This window comes from Stenella coeruleoalba (genome assembly GCF_951394435.1).
Source record: "Stenella coeruleoalba genome assembly, chromosome: 2".
Classification (NCBI taxonomy): Eukaryota; Metazoa; Chordata; class Mammalia; order Artiodactyla; family Delphinidae; genus Stenella; species Stenella coeruleoalba.
Window position 1 is genome coordinate 125,582,961 of NC_137147.1, and position 18,271 is coordinate 125,601,231.

Below are 18,271 nucleotides of genomic sequence, written 5' to 3' on the forward strand. Positions count from 1 at the left end.
GTTAGGTAACACTTGGAACAGTTAAAAATATACTTGTTTGTAAACTATCAATGTAAGATACTGAGCATCTGAGTATCAGAGCCATTGTCTCCTGTTTTTCTAGAAAGTGGCTTGATTTATCAATGTGACATCTTTGAAACATCTGACATTATATATAGAAACATCAAGGCAATATTATTTGTACATATTATTAAACATGCAAAAATTTCCTGAAAGATAGTGCCCAAAAAAGGGAGGTCTCCCAAGCTCAACCTCTCCTTGGTGCCCGTCACTGAACATATGGCTGTCTTGGAGTTTGGGAGCATGGCAGCTCATTTTGGAGAGGTAGCCCCTTTAATCACTGGCTCCCTATTCAAATATGTTGCCCAGTAAACTAGGTTGAAAGTGCCAAACAGGACTGGGAATATAATTCGGGACATTTTGTCTATCTTGCTGATGCTGTTGTAAGTCTTTTTGTTTTCAGAAGTCTTGTCTTCAGGTTTTACTGAGGCTGAAGAGGCATTTGAGGTCCCTGAAGGGGTCTGCTCCTTTGGGATGTTTGGGGGGTGGGTCATCTTCCCAGTAGTATAAGCATTTGTTGATTTATTTAGTGTAAGTTCACGCTCCTTTTTCTGCAAAATATAAAAAATTTAAGGGCATGACGTTTGCAGGCAGCTGTCAGTTCACTTCTAAAGGTTCTGAAGGTTTATCTCTCAAAAGAGAGAGACAGAAACAGACATAAAGACAGAGACAGAGAGGGTATCAGCTTAGCTCTGGCAGAGGGCAGCCTTCCACAGACTTCTAAGCCTAGAACCCCACATGGCCAGTCTTGGATGTGAAATTCTAGAACAGGCAAAATACTTTATGGTAGAAAAATTCGGAATAGTGGTTACCTTTGTTGTGGTGGGACCAGGAATGGACTGGGAAGTGGCATGGTGACCTTTCTGGAGTGCTGGCAATGTTCTCTATCTTGATAGGGATTTGGGTTTACTGGTGAACATGTTCATCAAACCTCAGCAAAAGTACCCTTAACATTTGTGCATTTCATACTATGTAAATTTTGCTTCAAAAGAATCAAACAGTAAACAAATATTGAACTCTAGTTAGTGACATGCTTACTGAAGTATTAGTGGGAAATGTACTATTTACTTTGAAATACATCAAAAAATACGATGTATTGACAGACGGATTGAGGATGGGTGGATGGATGAATGGATAGACAGATTTTAGGTAACATAGATAGATAGATAAATGATAGATGGGTGGTGATGACACAAGCTCAGTAAAATGTTAATAGTAGACAGGTTTTCATTTTGTAGTTCTTCAACATTTCTGTATGTTTGAAAATTTGCATGATAGAATGTTGGGAAAAATTCTGTTCCTTTACCAAAGTAACATAATCTCATTAAATTAAATTTGGAAAACCAAAGAATAATTAAAGAAGATATATCACTATCTGAAAAACAGATCTGCATCCCATTGCTCATAGCAACATTATTCACAATAGCAAAAATATGGTAACAATGTGTCTGCCAGTCGATGGTTAAACAAAATGTGGTGTGTGTGTGTGTGTGTGTGTGTGTGTGTGTGTGTGTGTGTACATACAATAGAATACACATTGGAACACAATGGAATAGTATTCAGCCATAAAAAAGGAAGAAAATCCTGCCATTTACAACAGGGAAGGACCTTGAGAGCATTGTGCTAAGTGAAATAAGTCAGACAGAGAAAGACAAATACCATATGATTTCACTTATATGTGGAATCCAAACAAAAAAACAAAAAAAAGCTGAACTCATAGATACAGAGAGCAGATTGTTGGTCACCAGAGGGCAGGGGGCAGGGAGCAAAATGGGTGAAGGTGGTCAAAAGGTAAAAACTTCCAGTTGTAAGATAAATAAGATTGGGAAATGTAATACACAGCCCAGTAACTATGGTTTTTTAAAAAAAGAAAGAAAATATATTAACCATTAAAAATATGTGGGAGGGAGCTTCAAGATGGCGGAAGACTAAGACGTGGAGATCACCTTACTCCCCACAAGTACATCAGAAATACATCTACATGTAAAACAACTCCTACAGGACACCTACTGAATGCTGGCAGAAGACCTCAGACCTCCCAAAAGGCAAGAAACTCCCCACGTACCTGGGTAGGGCAAAAGAAAAAAGATAAAAACAGCGACAAAAGAATAGGGGTGGAACCTGCACCAGTGGGAGGGAGCTGTGAAGGAGGAAAGGTTTCCACACACTAGGAAGCCCCTTTGTGGGCGGTGACTGCGTGTGGTGGAGGGGGGAAGCTTCGGAGCCACGGAGGAGAGTGCAGCAACAGGGGTGCAGAGGGCAAAGCGGAGAGATTCCCGCACAGGGGATAGGTGCCGACCAGCACTCACCAGCCCGAGAGGCTTGTCTGCTCAGCCGCCGGGGTGGGCGAGGGCTGGGAGCTGAGGCTCGGGCTTCGGTAGGAGCGCAGGGAGAGGACTGGCAGTGTGAACACAGCCTGAAGGGGCTAGTGCCCACGGCTAGCCGGGAGGAAGTCCGGGAAAAAGTCAGGACTAGCCAAAGAGGCAAGAGACTTTTTCTTGCCTCTGTATTTCCTGGTGCGCGAGGAGAGGGGATTAAGAGCACAGCTTAAAGGAGCTCAAGACGGATGCGAGCCGCAGCTATCAGCGCGGACCCCGGAGACGGGCATGAGATGCTAAGGCCGCTGCTGCTGCCACCAAGAAGCCTGTGTGCGAGCACAGGTCACTATCTACACCGCCCCTCCTGGGAGCCTGTGCAGCCCACCACTGCCAGGGTCCCGTGATCCAGGGACAATTTCCCCAGGAGAACGCACGGCGCACCTCAGGCTGTTGCAACGTTACGCCGGCCTCTGCCACCGCAGTCTCGCCCCGCATCCGTGTCCCTCCCTCCCCCCAGCCTAAGTGAGCCAGAGCCCCCTAATTAGCTGCTCCTTTAACCCAGTCCTGTCTGGGCGGGGAACAGACACCCGCAGGCGACCAACACGCAGAGGCGGGGCAAATCCAAAGCTGAAACCCAAGAGCTGTGAGAACAAAGAAGAGAAAGGAAAATCTCTCCCAGCAGCCTCAGGAGCAGCGGATTATATCCCCACAATCAACTTGATGTGCCCTGCATCTGTGGAATAACTGAATACACAATGAATCATCCCAAATTGAGGAGGTGGACATTGGGAGCAAAAATGTATATATTTTTTTCCCTTTTTCTCTTTTTGTGAATGTGTCTGTGTATGCTTCTGTGTGTGATTATGTCCGTATAGCTTTGCTTTTACCATTTGTCCTAGGGCTCTGTCTGTCCGTTTTTTTTTTTAAGTATAGTTTTTAGCGCTTGTTATCATTGGTGGATTTGTTTGTTTGGTTTGGTTGCTCTCCGCCTTCTTTCTTTCTTTTTTTAAATTACTTTAAAAATGTTTTTAATACTTATTTTTTATTTTAATAACTTTTAAATTTCATTTTATTATATTTTATCTTCTTTCTTTCTTTCTGTTTTGTCTCCCTTTTATTATGAGCCGTGTGGATGACAGGCTTCTGGTGCTCCAGCCAGACATCAGGGCTGTGCCTCTGAGGTGGGAGAGCCAAGTTCAGGACATTGGTCCACAAGAGACCTCCCAGCTCCACGTAATATCAAATGGCAAAAATCTCCCAGAGATCTCCATCTTAACACCAAGACCCAGCTCCACTCAACAACCGCAAGCTACAGTGCTGGACACCCTACGCCAAACACCTAGCAAGAAAGGAACACAACCCAATCCATTAGCTGAGAGGCCGCCTAAAATCATAATAAGGCCACAGACATGCCAAAACACACCACCAGTCATGGACCTGCCCACCAGAAAGACAAGATCCAGCCTCATCCACCAGAACACAGGCACTAGTCACCTCCACCCAGAAGCTTACACAAACCACTGAACCAACCTTAGCCACTGGGGACAAACGCCAAAAACAACAGGAACTATGAACCTGCAGCCTGCAAAAGGAGACCCCAAACACAGTAAGTTAACCAAAATGAGAAGACAGAGAAACACAGCAAACGAAGGAGCAAGGCAAAAACCCACCAGACTTAACAAATTAAGAGGAAATAGGCAGGCTACCTGAAAAAGAATTCAGAATAATGATAGTAAAGATGATACAAAATCTTGGAAATAGAATGGAGAAAATACAAGAAATGTTTAACAAGAACCTAGAAGACCTAGAGAGCAAACAAACAGTGATAAACAACACAAAAAATGAAATTAAAAATTCTCTAGAAGGGATCAATAGCAGAATAACTGAGGCAGAAAAACGGATAAGTGGTAGATAAAATAGTGGAAATAACTACAGCAGAGCAGAATAAAGAAAAAAGAATGAAAAGAATTGAGGACAGTCTCAGAGACCTCTGGGACAAAATTAAACGCACCAATATTCTAATTGTAGGGGTCCCAGAAGAAGAAGAGAAAATGAAAGGGACTGAGAAAATATTTGAAGAGATTATAGTTGAAAACTTCCCTAATATGGGAACTGAAATAGTTAAAGACCAGGAAGCAAGGAGAGTCCCATACAGGATAAATCAAAGGAGAAACATGCCAAGATACATATTAATCAAACTATCAAAAATTAAATACAAAGAAAAAATATTAAAAGTCAGCAAGGGAAAAACAACAAATAACATCTAAGGGAATCCCCATAAGGTTAACAGCTGATCTTTCAGCAGAAACACTGCAAGCCAGAAGGGAGTGGCAGGACATATTTACAGTAATGAAGGGGAAAAAATCTACAACCAAGATTACTCTACCCAGCAAGGATCTCATTCAGATTTGACAGAGAAATTAAAACTTTTACAGACAAGCAAAAGCTAAAAGAATTCAGCACCACCAAACCAGCTTTATGACAAATGCTAAAGGAACTTCTCTAGGCAGGAAACACAAGAGAAGGAAAAGACCTACAATAACAAGTCCAAAACAACTAAGAAAATGGTAATAGGAACATACATATCGATAATTACCGTAAATGTAAATGGATTAAATGCTCCAACCAAAAGACATAGACTGGCTGAATGGATAAAAAAACAACACCCATATATATGCTGGCTACAAGAGACCCACGTCAGGCCCAGGGACACATTCAGACTGAAAGTGAGGTGATGAAAAAAGATATTCCATTCAAATGGAAATCAAAAGAAAGCTGGAGTAGCCATTCTCATATCAGACAAAATAGACTTTAAAATAAAGACTATTACAAGAGACAAAGAAGGACACTACATAATGATCAAGGGATCAATCCAAGAAGAAGATATAACAATAGTAAATATTTATGCACCCAACAGAGGAGCACCTCAGTACATAACGCAAATGCTAACAGCCATAAAATGGGAAATCGACAGTAACGCATTCATAGTAGGGGACTTTAACACTCCACTTTCACCAATGGACAGATCATCCAAAATGAAAATGAATAAGGGAAACACAAACTTTAAATGATACATTAAACAAGATGGACTTAATTGATATTTATAGAACACTCCATCCAAAAACAACAGAATACACTTTCTTCTCAAGTCGTCATGGAACATGCTCCAGGATAGTACTTGTACTGGGTCACAAATCAAGCCTAGTAAATTTAAGAAAACTGAAATCATATCAATTATCTTTTCCAACCACAACACTATGAGACGCTATGAGATAGCAATTACAGGAATAAATCTGTAAAAAGTACAAACACATGGATGCTAAACAATACACTACTTAATAAAGAAGTGACCACTGAAGAAATTAAAAAGGAAATCAAAAAATACCTAGAAACAAATAACAATGAAAACACGACGACCCAAAACATATGGGATGCAGCAGAAGCAGATCTAAAGGGAGGTTTATAGCAATACAATCCTACCTTAAGAAACAAGAAGCATCTCAAATAAACAACCTAACCTTACACCAAAAGTAATTAGAGAAAGAAGAACAAAAAAACCCCAAAGTTAGCAGAAGGAAAGAAATCATAAAGATCAGATCAGAAATAAATGAAGGAAATGATAGCAAAGATCAATAAAACTAAATGCTGGTTCTTTGAGAAGATAAATAAAATTGATAAACCATTAGCCAGACTCATCAAGATAAAAAGAAAGAAGACTCAAATCAATAGAATTAGAAATGGAAAAGGAGAAATAACAACTGACACTGCAGAAATACAAAGGATCACGAGAGATTACTACAAGCAAATATATGCCAATAAAATGGACAACCTGGAAGAAATAGAAAAATTCTTAGAAATGCACAGCCTTCTGAGACTGAACCAGGAAGAAATAGAAAATATGAACAGAGCAAACTCAAGCACTGAAATTGAAACTGTGATTAAAAATCTTCCAACAAACAAAAGCCCAGGACCAGATGGCTTCACGGGAGAATTCTATCAAACATTTAGGGAAGAGCTAACACCTATCCTTCTCAAACTCTTCCAAAATATAGCAGAGGGACGAACACTCCCAAAACTCATTCTACGAGGCCACCATCACCCTGATATCAACAGCAGACAAAGCTGTCATAAAGAAAGAAAACTACAGGCCAATATCACTGATGAACATAGATGCAAAAATCCTCAACAAAATACTAGCAAACAGAATCCAACAGCACATTAAAAGGATCATACACCATGATCAAGTGGGATTAATCCTAGGAATGCAAGGATTCTTCAATATACGCAAATCAATCAATGTGATACACCATGTTAACAAACTGAGGGGGAAAAATATATGATCATCTCAATAGATGCAGAGAAAGCTTTCAACAAAATTCAACACCATTTTTGATAAAAACCCTCCAGAAAGTAGTCATAGAGAGAACTTACCTCAACATAATAAAGCCCATACATGACAAACCCACAGCCAGCATCATCCTCAAAGGTGAAAAACTGAAACCATTTCCACTAAGATCAGGAACAAGAAAAGGTTGCCCACTCTCACCACTATTATTCAACATAGTTTTGGAAGTTTTAGCCACAACAATCAGAGAAGAAAAGGAAATAAAAGGAATCCAAATCGGCAAGAAGAAGTAAAGCTGTCACTGTTTGCAGATGACATGATACTATACACAGAGAATCCTAAAGATGCTACCAGAAAGCTACTAGAGCTAATCAATGTATTTGGTAAAGTAGCAGGGTACAAAATTAATGCACAGAAATCTCTTGCATTCTTATACACTAATGATGAAAAATCTGAAAGAGAAATTAAGGAGACACTCCCATTTACCATTGCAACAAAAAGAATAAAATACCTAGGAGTAAATCTTCATAAGGAGAAAAAAGACCTGTATGCAGAAAACTATAAGACACTGATGAAAGAAATTAAAGATGATAGAAATAGATGGAGAGATATACCATGTTCTTGGATTGGCAGAATCAACATTGTGACAATGACTATACTGCCCAAGCAATCTACAGATTCAATGCAATCCCTATCAAACTACCACTGCCATTTTTCAAAGAGCTAGAACAAAAAAATTCACAATTTGTATGGAAACACAAAAGACCCCGAATAGCCAAAACAATCTTGAGAAAGAAAAACGGAGCTTGAGGAATCAGGCTTCCTGACTTCAGACTATACTACAAAGCTACAGTAATCAAGACAGTATGGTACTGGCACAAAAATAGAAAGATAGATCAATGGAACAAGATAGATAGCCCAGAGATAAACCCACACACATATGGTCACCTTATCTTTGATAAATGAGGCAAGAATATACAGTGGAGAAAAGACAGTCTCTTCAATAAGTGGTGCTGGGAAAACTGGACAGCTACATGTAAAAGAATGAAATTAGAACACTCCCTAACACTATACACAAAAATGAACTCAAAGTGGATTAAAGACCTAAATATAAGGCCAGACACTATCAAACTCTTAGAGGAAAACATAGGCAGAACACTTTACGACGTAAATCACAGCAAGGTCCACTTTGACCCACCTCCTAGAGTAATGGAACCCAATGAAACTTAAAGCCTTTTGCACAGCCAAGGAAAACATAAACAAGACCAAAAGACAACCCTGGGAATGGGAGAATATATTTGCAAATGAAGCAACTGACAAAGGATTAATCTCAAAATTTACAACCAGCTCATGCAGCTCAATATGAAAAAAACAAACAACCCAATCCAAAAACGGGCAGAAGACCTAAGTAGACATTTCTCCAAAGAAGATATACAGATTACCAAGAAACACATGAAAGAATGCTCAACATCATTAATCATTAGAGAAATGCAAATCAAAACTACAATGAGATATCATCTCACACCGGTCAGAATGGCCATCCTCAAAAAATCTAGAAACAATAAATGCTGGATAGGGTGTGGAGAAAAGGGAACCCTCCTGCACTGTTGGTGGGAATGTAAATTGATACAGAGACTATGGAGGTTCCTTAAAAAACTACAAATAGAACTACCATACGACCCAGCAATCCCACTACTGGGCATATACCCTGAGAAAACCATAATTCGAAAAGAGTCATGTACCAAAATGTTCATTGCAGCTCTATTTACAATAGCCAGGACATGGAAGCAACATAAGTGCCCATCAACAGATGAATGGATAAAGAAGATGTGGCACATATATACAATGGAATATTACTCAGCTATAAAAATAAACGAAATTGAGTTATTTGTAGTGAGGTGGATGGACCTAGAGTCTGTCATACAGAGTGAAGTAAGTCAGAAAGAGAAAAACAAGTACCATATGCTAACACATATATATGGAATTTAAGAAAAAAAAAATGTCATGAAGATCCTAGGGTTAAGACAGGAATAAAGACACAGACCTACTAGAGAATGGACTTGAGGATATGGGGAGGGGGAAGGGTAAGCTGTGACAAAGTGAGAGAGTGGCATGGACATATATACACTACCAAACGTAAAATAGATAGCTAGTGGGAAGCAGCTGCATAGCACAGGGAGATCAGCTCGGTGCTTTGTGACCGCCTAGAGGGGTGCGATAGGGAGGGTGGGAGGGAGCGAGACGCAAGGGGGAAGAGATATGGGGATACATGTATATGTATAACTGATTCACTTTGTTATGAAACAGAAACTAACACACCATTGTAAAGCAATTATCCTCCAATAAAGATGTTAAAAAATATGTGAAAGATGAAAAGCAGAGAGGAAGTGCATGGAGAAGGAGCAAGAAGAAGCAGTGAAAAGTGAGGTGGAATAAGAGTGCATATGTACCCAGATGCAGGGAGCACAATGACCCCGGGGCCACAGTGAGGGTGACCACAGCGTCAGAGCAGAGCAGGGTCTGTGGGCCACTCCTCAGAAATGGTACGGTTCTTTGCAGCCCCCATGGTGCCATGCACACACCCCTACTCGTCTGCCAGAAGAAGCCCATCAGCATGATGGACTAGCTACCTCAGTGGTTTGCACGGCCTTTGTCTCTGGGTGTAACAGGACAGAGCAGACACTGGAGGAGAGAATGATGGGTCTCAGAAGTGGGTGTTTCAAACAGGACTCAGGGTGGCCACAGTGGTCCAGAGATGTGCCTCTGTCCTCCTTCCGGGATGACTTGCTGCCCAGCTGAGGGCAGACAGCTCCCTACACGGTCAACTTCAACTCCTTCCTCTGTCCTTTCACAGGTGTCCACCCCTAAAAACCATCTTGCATTCCCAACTCTGAAGATCCCAACAGGTAATGATGGTGAACACAGTCTGGTGTTCAAATTTTCTCCACTTCTAAGTAAAAGCCAGTAACGCTATACTTACTTATTCATGCTCACCACCGTGTGTAACAGTATGACTTGCCTGCCGGGATACCTGCAGATGCCTCGATGCCTCCACTGGCCTAAGGGATGGTATCCCCAGCACCACAGCCTTGGGGGACAACACCTAGTCTTCTAGGAGATCAGTGCTAATCTGAGATTACATGAGCCAGTTACCTCCATGTCCTCCTCTCCCTCCAGGTCTGCATTCAGATCTGTGATGAGTAATAAGGACACTGAGGCTGAGTGTGAGCAAGCGAGGTGGCCGATGATGATGACAGCCCATTCGACAACTTTCAAGGACTCTCCATTGCCCCTGGGTTCCACCTTCCTCCTAGACTCACAGACACGAGCCTGATGGCCTCAATTCCTGCAGCACCTCCCAGGCGGCTGCCCGCTCAGGCTCAGGGAGGCTGTCTCCAGGCCTGTAGCAAACATTTACTTCCTGGCAACACAGTGTTGGGTGTCGGGAAGCCCCTCTCTCCAGACTCCATGTCCCCCAACAAACATCCTCCATGGTTCTGTCTGTTGGGACACTTCAGTCCAGAATTCCCACAGTCTGAAGACGCCCTGCCTCTGCCATGTTTTCTCAGCTTCCCACCAATCGCCTGCTGCTGTCAGCTCACTCCTGTCCCCCATCATCCCCCAAAACACACCCCCTCATGAGATTCCTGCTTGTCAAGGCCCTCCCCAGGCATCTCCCTGCTTCCCTTCTTCCCTGAGGGGCCATGGGTGCACACAGCTGAGTGCCCTCAGCAGCAGCAGAGTATCCTGGTGTAGTCACGGGTTTGGGGCACAGTCTCCGGTAGGGCCTTCCAGACTCCCTTCATGATGATTTCCAAAGGACAGATGAAGTTTCACTTTCAAGTCTACCCTGATAAGTCTGGCCTGTTCCTCTCTCAGAGCAAAGGACTTGTTTGTTTTAAATGTGGCATACTTAGCACTTTACCATGTGCTATTTATTTGCTATTCCATGTATGTTATTTTCTTTTCCCCAAGGATCTGGTTCAGGTTGGAATGTTGTGCAACCTTTTTTCTTCAAATATTTTTTAGATTCAGGCACCGACCTCCCTCTAAATACTCAGCACTTAATTGCTTTGAATAGAGAAATGCTTCCCACAATAACTCACGTGCATCATTTAAGCAAGACAAATCATCTCATCAGTAGAATTGGGTGTGTTTGCCTGTTGTGTCGCTCCCAATAATTCGAATGCTCCCTTCATGACCTTCAAGCCACCTTGCAGAAGACACGCTGCATGGTGAAGTGGCAAGAGTGAGCAGAAGAATTGACTGTACCATTCAAAACTGGATAAATAGTCCCTGAACAGACAGAAGGTACTTTAGCAAAAGTAATAGGCCTGATATCAGACCTTTCCCTTGAATGAAGCTGGTGATTCAAAATAAAGGTAAAACAAGATCTGTTATAAGACTTTGTAAGGACCTTGAGTATAAGGGAAGAAATCATTTTTCAGGGGGAGGGATGTAGGGAAAACAAACACCTGGTCTTATACTTGGACATAAAATCAGGCACATTTTCTCTGGAGTATGGAGGAAAATGAAGTCAGTACCTTGATCTTGGCTGCTTCCAAGGCTTTTTTGCCATCCCAGGCCCAGCCTCTCTTTGTGAAATAGTTGACGGTGGCAAACTCGATCAGCGCAGAGAACACAAAAGCGTAGCACACGGCTATGAACCAGTCCATGGCCGTCGCATAAGCCACTTTGGGCAGAGAGTTCCGGGCACTGATGCTGAGGGTCGTCATAGTCAGCACCGTGGTCACCCCTGTGGTTGTCAATGACAGGGGTGGGGTCAATGGGAACAAGGATCAGCACCAGCACTGGACCCCAGTATAACACCCCTGAACGTGACAAAGAAAGAAAGGAACTATCACTTTAATCCCCAGCCTAGGTCTCCCGCTCCCTCTACAATTTTCACAGCACAACACATTCATAGCATTTAAAACACTGCTTAGTTTATTTACCTTGTCAATCGTCTCCTTCCTCTAGAACATAAATCGAGGTGGGCAGGGATTTGGGTCTGATTCATACACATACTCTAACTGTGTCCCCGTTGTCCTGACCTGACCCTGCAGAGAGCTGGTGCTCAACAAGGATGCGTCAGAGGAGTGGGGCATCTTAGTGGCCCCAAGGCAAGTCCAGCTGAGAAGGGCAAGAACGTTCCCACCGCTCTAACGAAGTGCTTCACAAAGACTCACTGTGCACCTTACAAGTCGTGGGCTCCAGAAAACTGATGAGACAGGCTTGCTTTCACATGGATTAACGCAGCATGCAGACTCCGAGGACCGGAGTGCAACAGAAGCACCACATCTGAATCTGGGTCTTGGCACTTCACTCCTTCTAACAAGGATCTGGGCCACCTTGATGCTGCCATGCAAGATGCCTGTAGCCATCTGCCTTGTCTTCTGGGGAAATTTGCAGTGACCATAAAGGAAGTCTGGATCCTCGGAAGGGGACGATAAGCCTCTAACGGGCATCTATTAAGGGCCAGACTCTGATCTAAGCTACATTCTGAATGGGTGTCATTATCCCCATTTTGCAAGTGAGGAGCTTAAAGATTTAAAAATAGTAATGTACCCAAATTCGCCAGCTGGCAAATGAGAACCTGTACTGGGACCCAGGTCTGCTGAACCCTTACAGCCCATGTAGTTTCCACATGCTCTGTGTCTTTCTTCTTACTGCAGTTTTGTTTGCAGAAAGGTGCAAGTATGTGTATGGGGTGTGGGTGCAACACACCTGTTATGAGTGGAACTGTGTACCCCCCCCCAAATGCATAAGTTGAATTCCTAATCTCCAGAACCTCAGATTTACTTTCCAGACCTTACTTGGAAATATGGTCTTTACAGAAGTAATCAAGTTAAAATGAGGTCATTAGGGTAGGCCTTAATCCAATATGACTGGTATCTCTCTCACACACACACAGGGAGAACAGCACATGAAGACTGGAATTATGCTGCCACAGGCCAAGGAAGTACCAGAAACTGGGAGAGAGGCCAGAAACAGAGCCTTCCCTCACAGTCCTCAGAAGAAACGAACTCTGCTGATTTTGGACTTGTAGCCTCCAGAACTGTGAGAGAGTTAATTTCTATTGCTTAAGCACTCAGTGTGTGGTACTTTGTTAGGGCAGCCTCAGGAAAGAGCACCAAAAGAGTGTCATGTTGCTGGTGGTCATAGCAGCTTAGTCTTCATTCAGTGTCATCTTTCAGAGGTATTTATATACCCTCACTGAACACGGTACTGTGCATGGAATTAACGCTAAATGAGAAATTGGTAGTCATCTTTGATTTTTCTTAGAAATCCAGTTAATCATTGTGCTGGAGAGAAGTGTTCTGTGTGTGACCTTGAACAGGCTTCTTGTGTCTCCTTGAGTCCTTTAACATCCTAATGTGCTTTGAGAATCTCTAAGAGGAAGCAGACTGGAATATAGGGCATTCTCCAAACTAAATCTTTTTCCTTGCCCACCTACTAATGCTCCCCTAAAGAGCTGGGGGAGCACTGCCTGGCCACAAGCCAACCTCCACACCCTCCTGAAGCTAAATCAGGTGAGGCAGGTGAAGCTGGGTATGTGGCCCGAGGTAGAGAGATGGTCAGACAGGAGCAATCCTGGGCCCTCACTGGAAATCCCGAGGCTCCCCCGGCTTCCTCCACCTACAGGAGCACTGGCGGGAAATGCAGGGCACGTTTTCCTTCTTTGGAAGGGACAGTGCAATAGGAAAAGCTGAGGCGGGAATAGTACTTTGCAGTTTAGAAAGATGTGAGCATCCATTACAACTGACCCACGAAATTACTTCTAACATTGATTTTGATGAAATGAGCTTCCACGTAAAAGTCAAACACTCAACCATGTCTGCTGTGCTAAGGTACTTCCTGAGCTGGATCTTGCTAAACTTGATTTATGTCTCAAGGATGTCAGATAATTTTCTAAATTCTTATCATATATATGTATACATATATACATGTGTCATACGTACGTATGTATATCTCATATATATTACATTTATATATACATAAGGTAATATATATTATATTTTATATACATTTAATCTATTACTATCATATCACATGTAACATATTGACTGCCACTTGGGAGTTAATTTTAAAGTGGCATGCACATTTCAAAGAAAACTGCCTGATAACATAGAAAACAGTACTTTATGAGACTTGTGAAAATACCGTAGCAAAATCCCACATAAGACAGATTGCTGGCAATTTCAAACCTCAAAAAAAAAAAAAAAAAAAGGCTCTTAGTGAAAGACTTTTCAAAAGGGAAACAGTGATCGAATTGCTCTGAACCCTGGTTCAGAGAGCAGCCCTAAATCTACTCTTTAACACTGAATTCATAACTAACTGGTCTGTTTGTTTTCTAGGTCACAGAATAGACAGGCAGCACTAGGGACTTTGAGGCTGCTGTCTTTGGGGTGTTAGAGGCAGTCACAGGCCTGGCTTGGGGACACTCACCAAACACTGTCCTGGCTGGAACTGATTCTCGGTTCAGCCAAAAGGACACTTGCGACAAGATCACAGTCATTATGCAGGGGAGATAGGTCTGGATGACAAAGTACCCGATCTTCCTCTTCAGATGGAAATGAGCCGTCATGATTGTGTATTCACCTGCAAATGAACAAATTACTGCAGTCAGCCACCTAAATGAAACCCTACAGTCCTGCCCTGTGGTTCCTGCCCCTGGTCAGAGCCCCGGAGCTTCCCTTCTCTCCACCCTCCCTTTGGACAAGCATTTATTTGTATTGTTTGGGTGAAGGAGAGGCTGAAGGATGCATGGATTTCTTAACGGTCATTTTATAAGTAAGTCTTTTGACCCCCAGCCTCTGAAGAGCCTCTGCTGGTGGATGCTTTGCCGGGGAAAATCAGATTTGTGTGTTTTCCTAATCCCTGGTCACAATCTATGCCACTCTCCACCTGCCCCCCTCACTGCTACTGCCATCAGGATTTCAGGATTTAGCCTCTCCAGATGTAACTCAGGACATCACAGAGCCCTGTCGTGGGCGGATTGTTTTCTCCTCATTTCCCAGCCAGGGAGGGCTGGAAGGAGTGGGGGGCTACCACTTCCCCACAGGCTCTGCGCCCCCTCAGCCGGCTTTGGGGTGAGGAGCAACAGCCTCCGGAGGCCACTGGTGCTGGCCACTCTGAGCTTCCGCTGGTCCACAGAGAGAGTGAGGGCATTTCCTTGGCGATGCCCCAGTGCCTTCTCTGGATCTGGCTGGCTGTGTGGGAGGCGAGTGCAGACCTCCCCTTCGTTGCGGAGAACGATGCTGCCCTGATGGTGAACTGGTAAGGAGCCAAGGCAGCTGCGGTGGGAGGGTGTGTTAGACAGAGTCTCCTTTGCTGTGTGAATTTGCATCTCCCTGGGGAGATGGGAAGGATGCTTTGAGAGGTGGAGGCAGAGCTGAGTTGATCTGAGGACAAGAGTTCTTCAGCTGAATTGCAACAAGTAGATGGTATGGCCAGGGAGCCTGGTGGAACTGTGAATGTGGGGGGAAGGGCCTGGGGTCTCTGCTAAGGTAGACCCCTGGTGGGGCCATCTGTTCGAGGGTGGTCGGCTGGCTGCATGGGCAGAATGTTGAGACATTTGAGACTGATTACATAGCTCGGACGCCTGCTGTTGGATTCAAAGCCCAGTGCTCAGCAAGGCCAGCTGTGGATGTGTCCCTACGTGCCTTTTCTCACAGCATGAGTTAAGATCATATGCGGCAAACTCTGCCCTCTTACAGAAGAGGAGACCAAAATTCCCTCAGGGCCAAGATGCACCACGCCCTCCCCACAGCCCCAGGCAGATGAGAGCAGGTGAGAGGAGGGGAATAGGCTCAGGCCTAGCAGAAGGAGACAGGGACAGAGAGAAGGGGGGCAAGATATGTTTAGTAGCAAAGACATCTTTATCATGATCCAATTTTGCCTCTCAATTCTTGAGAAGAGGGAAAATGCCATTCTGTTTCTTTGCATTAGGATTTGAAGTTACTCTCCTACTTGTAATTCTTTTGTTGTGGTGGTTCTTTTCATTCTATTTTTGAGTTGAGGATAACAATATAAGATAACGTTCAAAAAAAGACCATCTTTTTGGAATGCAAATAGAGCAGAAACCCATTTATAAATTTTTAAAGAAGGACATGAAACGACTCCCAACTGTAGCACCCTCCATTAGCATTGCAATTCTTAACCCCAAACCTCTGCCGTGCCACCTTTTCACTTGTTCCCATAAAATCAGGTCTGCTTTCTCTTCCCTTGCCTTTAACACGGTAATCACATGGCACAGCAGCCTCCTCCCAGCCCTGCCAGGCCCTTTCCCCAGGATGCCAGCCCACGCCAGTGGACGGACACTGAGTGCCTGTGTGAGAGGAGGCATGCACTGCACGTCCCTGTGCTTCCAGCCAGCTCCAGGGGGTGGTGATGCTGACAGAGTGACGCTGACCAGGATAACATTTGAGGCTTAGAACTCATGTTGCAAGCAGGACTTTCTCCATCCCTGTTCTACATTTCTCCTGCCATGAGAAGCCCTGCAGGACCCTCCCCTGCTCACAGCCAAGCTTGTGACCATGACCTCTAGGGCTGGGCCTCCTGTGGCCAGGAGGTGTCTGAGGACACCCCTTGCAGGTGCAAGAAGGGAACGCGTTGTGTTCCTTTGGACACCCTGTCCACTTTGTGTCAGGTGAAGCCTGGCTTGTGCTGCCCTGCGGGCTCAGGCCAGCCCTGTGCCTGCGGGTGTGACAGCACTTGCTAAAGCCTCAGCTATTTCTATGGTGCCCGGTTGTGCTTCCCAAATTCAACCCCAGGAAAACCTCTGAAATGTTCAAAGTGGGGAGATAGCAGAACAGGTAAATGAGAGTATTTGCAGGAAGCTCTCTACCTTTCCTGCAGAGGCTGCTGCCCTCATGTCTCAGTGCTTGGGCAGGACTATGTTATATAAGTAGGTCCATGAGGCCTCCGGCCAGGGCCTGCGGTCACCAGGGCTGCTCACATGGAGGCAAATGCACCTCAGATTAATGCTCTCATGATCCTTAATGCCAGGATGCCACAGCTGATGCCTCCATGTGCGGCTGGAGGGAGGGGGCCCGATGTGGAAGGTTCCTTGTGGCCAGCACAGCACGACAGGCCCGGGTGGCTAAGGAGAGTCCTGGGCTCTCCCAGGGTGTGCGCCCCTGAATGGGGGGTGAGGCTTACCTGTGCTGGTGCTGATGTTCTCTGTGCCCACTGTCTGCCCCATCAGGTGGTATTGGTTCAGCCTGGAGCCATCTTCTGCCACCACAACCGACTTGGTTGTGCCATTGGTCCAGACATAGACAACTTCAGAATTAGGATATGCATCTGTATGGGGGAGGAAAAAGGGGTGTAAACATGGAATCATTTGCAGCGTGGCACAACCAAAGATGTTTATAAAAGTAGTACGAGAGATGATTAGAAAGTCAAAGTTAAATGACCTAAAGAAAGTACAGGCAGTCAGACCAGGGCAGACAGCACCACGGTTCAGGCCCTTCTCATTTCTAAAGGGCAGAGTGCTCAGAAGCCGGGCCCAGTGCTTCCTACAGGGTATCTTCTCTTCAGGGTGCACTGTCGCACGGGCCTGAGACCACAGGGTCTGGGGCTCTCCCAGCTCTTAGGGCTCCTGTTGTCATTACAAGAGCTCTGTAAGGATGTAATGCATAGAGTGCCTTGTCAACAGTTCATAAACAGTCAAAGTAAGAACAATGAATCACCCAAGAAGTAATGAATACACACCAAAAAGACAGTTTGGAAACCGGGAGCACTCAAACCAAAGCATGGACTGAGGCTCAGGGGTACACTGCTACAAAGCATCTTGTATGGTGGCAAAGTGGTGATGGTTTGTTTATTCGTCACAGTGTTGGTTACAGTATTAGAATTTTCTTAAATGATAGGGAAATGGTCAGTATTTACCTCATATCAACCTTGGGAAACAGTTTAAGTTTTGCTTATGATTCTCAGAGGCATAAGGAAGAAATGACCCAGGTCGAGTTAGCCTTACAAAATAAGCTAAATTAAGCTTTGTTTGTAGGACTAAACTGGTTGTCTGCTCAGGGAATTTTCAAGCCTGGTCTCTGTTTTTGTTTTTATTTATTTATTTATTTTTGGTTGCGTTGGGTCTTCGTTGCTGCGTGTGGGCTTTCTCTAGTTGCGGCGAGCGGGGGCTACTCTTCGTTGCGGTGCGCAGGCTTCTCATTGTGGTGGCTTCTCTTGTTGCAGAGTGTGGGCTTTAGCATGCAGGCTTCCGCGGCACGTGGGATCTTCCCAGACCAGGGACTGAACCCGTGTCCCCTGCATTGGCAGGCAGATTCTTAACCACTGTGCCACCAGGGAATTCCCTCTGTTTTTGATTCTAACAACTTGGAGCAGCATTTGATCACATCAGCTACTATAAAGGTCTCTCTTTTCAGAAGGCACTTGTTGCCCTGTTGTCCATGCTGTCCTGGTGGGAGGGTGGTGCAGAAGGCAGAAACTTTACCCCTGGTGTCACACCTGTGACTGTTACCTTACACAGCAAAAGGCACTGTGCAAAATGGAATTAAAGCTATGGGCTTAAAATCAGGAG

General features: G+C 44.3%; 1 protein-coding gene across 1 annotated transcript in view; it reads right to left on the reverse strand.

Moving 5' to 3' along the window:
- Positions 1-311: 311 nt before the first annotated feature.
- The window catches only part of GABRA5 (gamma-aminobutyric acid type A receptor subunit alpha5), a gene marked incomplete at its 3' end in the record, with an annotated part of 99,705 nt that continues 81,745 nt past the window's right edge, over positions 312-18,271 (reverse strand). Inside the window, exons 6-9 of the mRNA XM_079913169.1 lie at positions 16,888-17,031; positions 14,173-14,325; positions 11,268-11,479; positions 312-611 (exon numbers count right to left, since the gene is read on the reverse strand). Coding sequence (XP_079769295.1) covers positions 312-611; positions 11,268-11,479; positions 14,173-14,325; positions 16,888-17,031 — 809 coding nt within the window. The remainder of the gene's footprint in view (positions 612-11,267; positions 11,480-14,172; positions 14,326-16,887; positions 17,032-18,271) is intronic.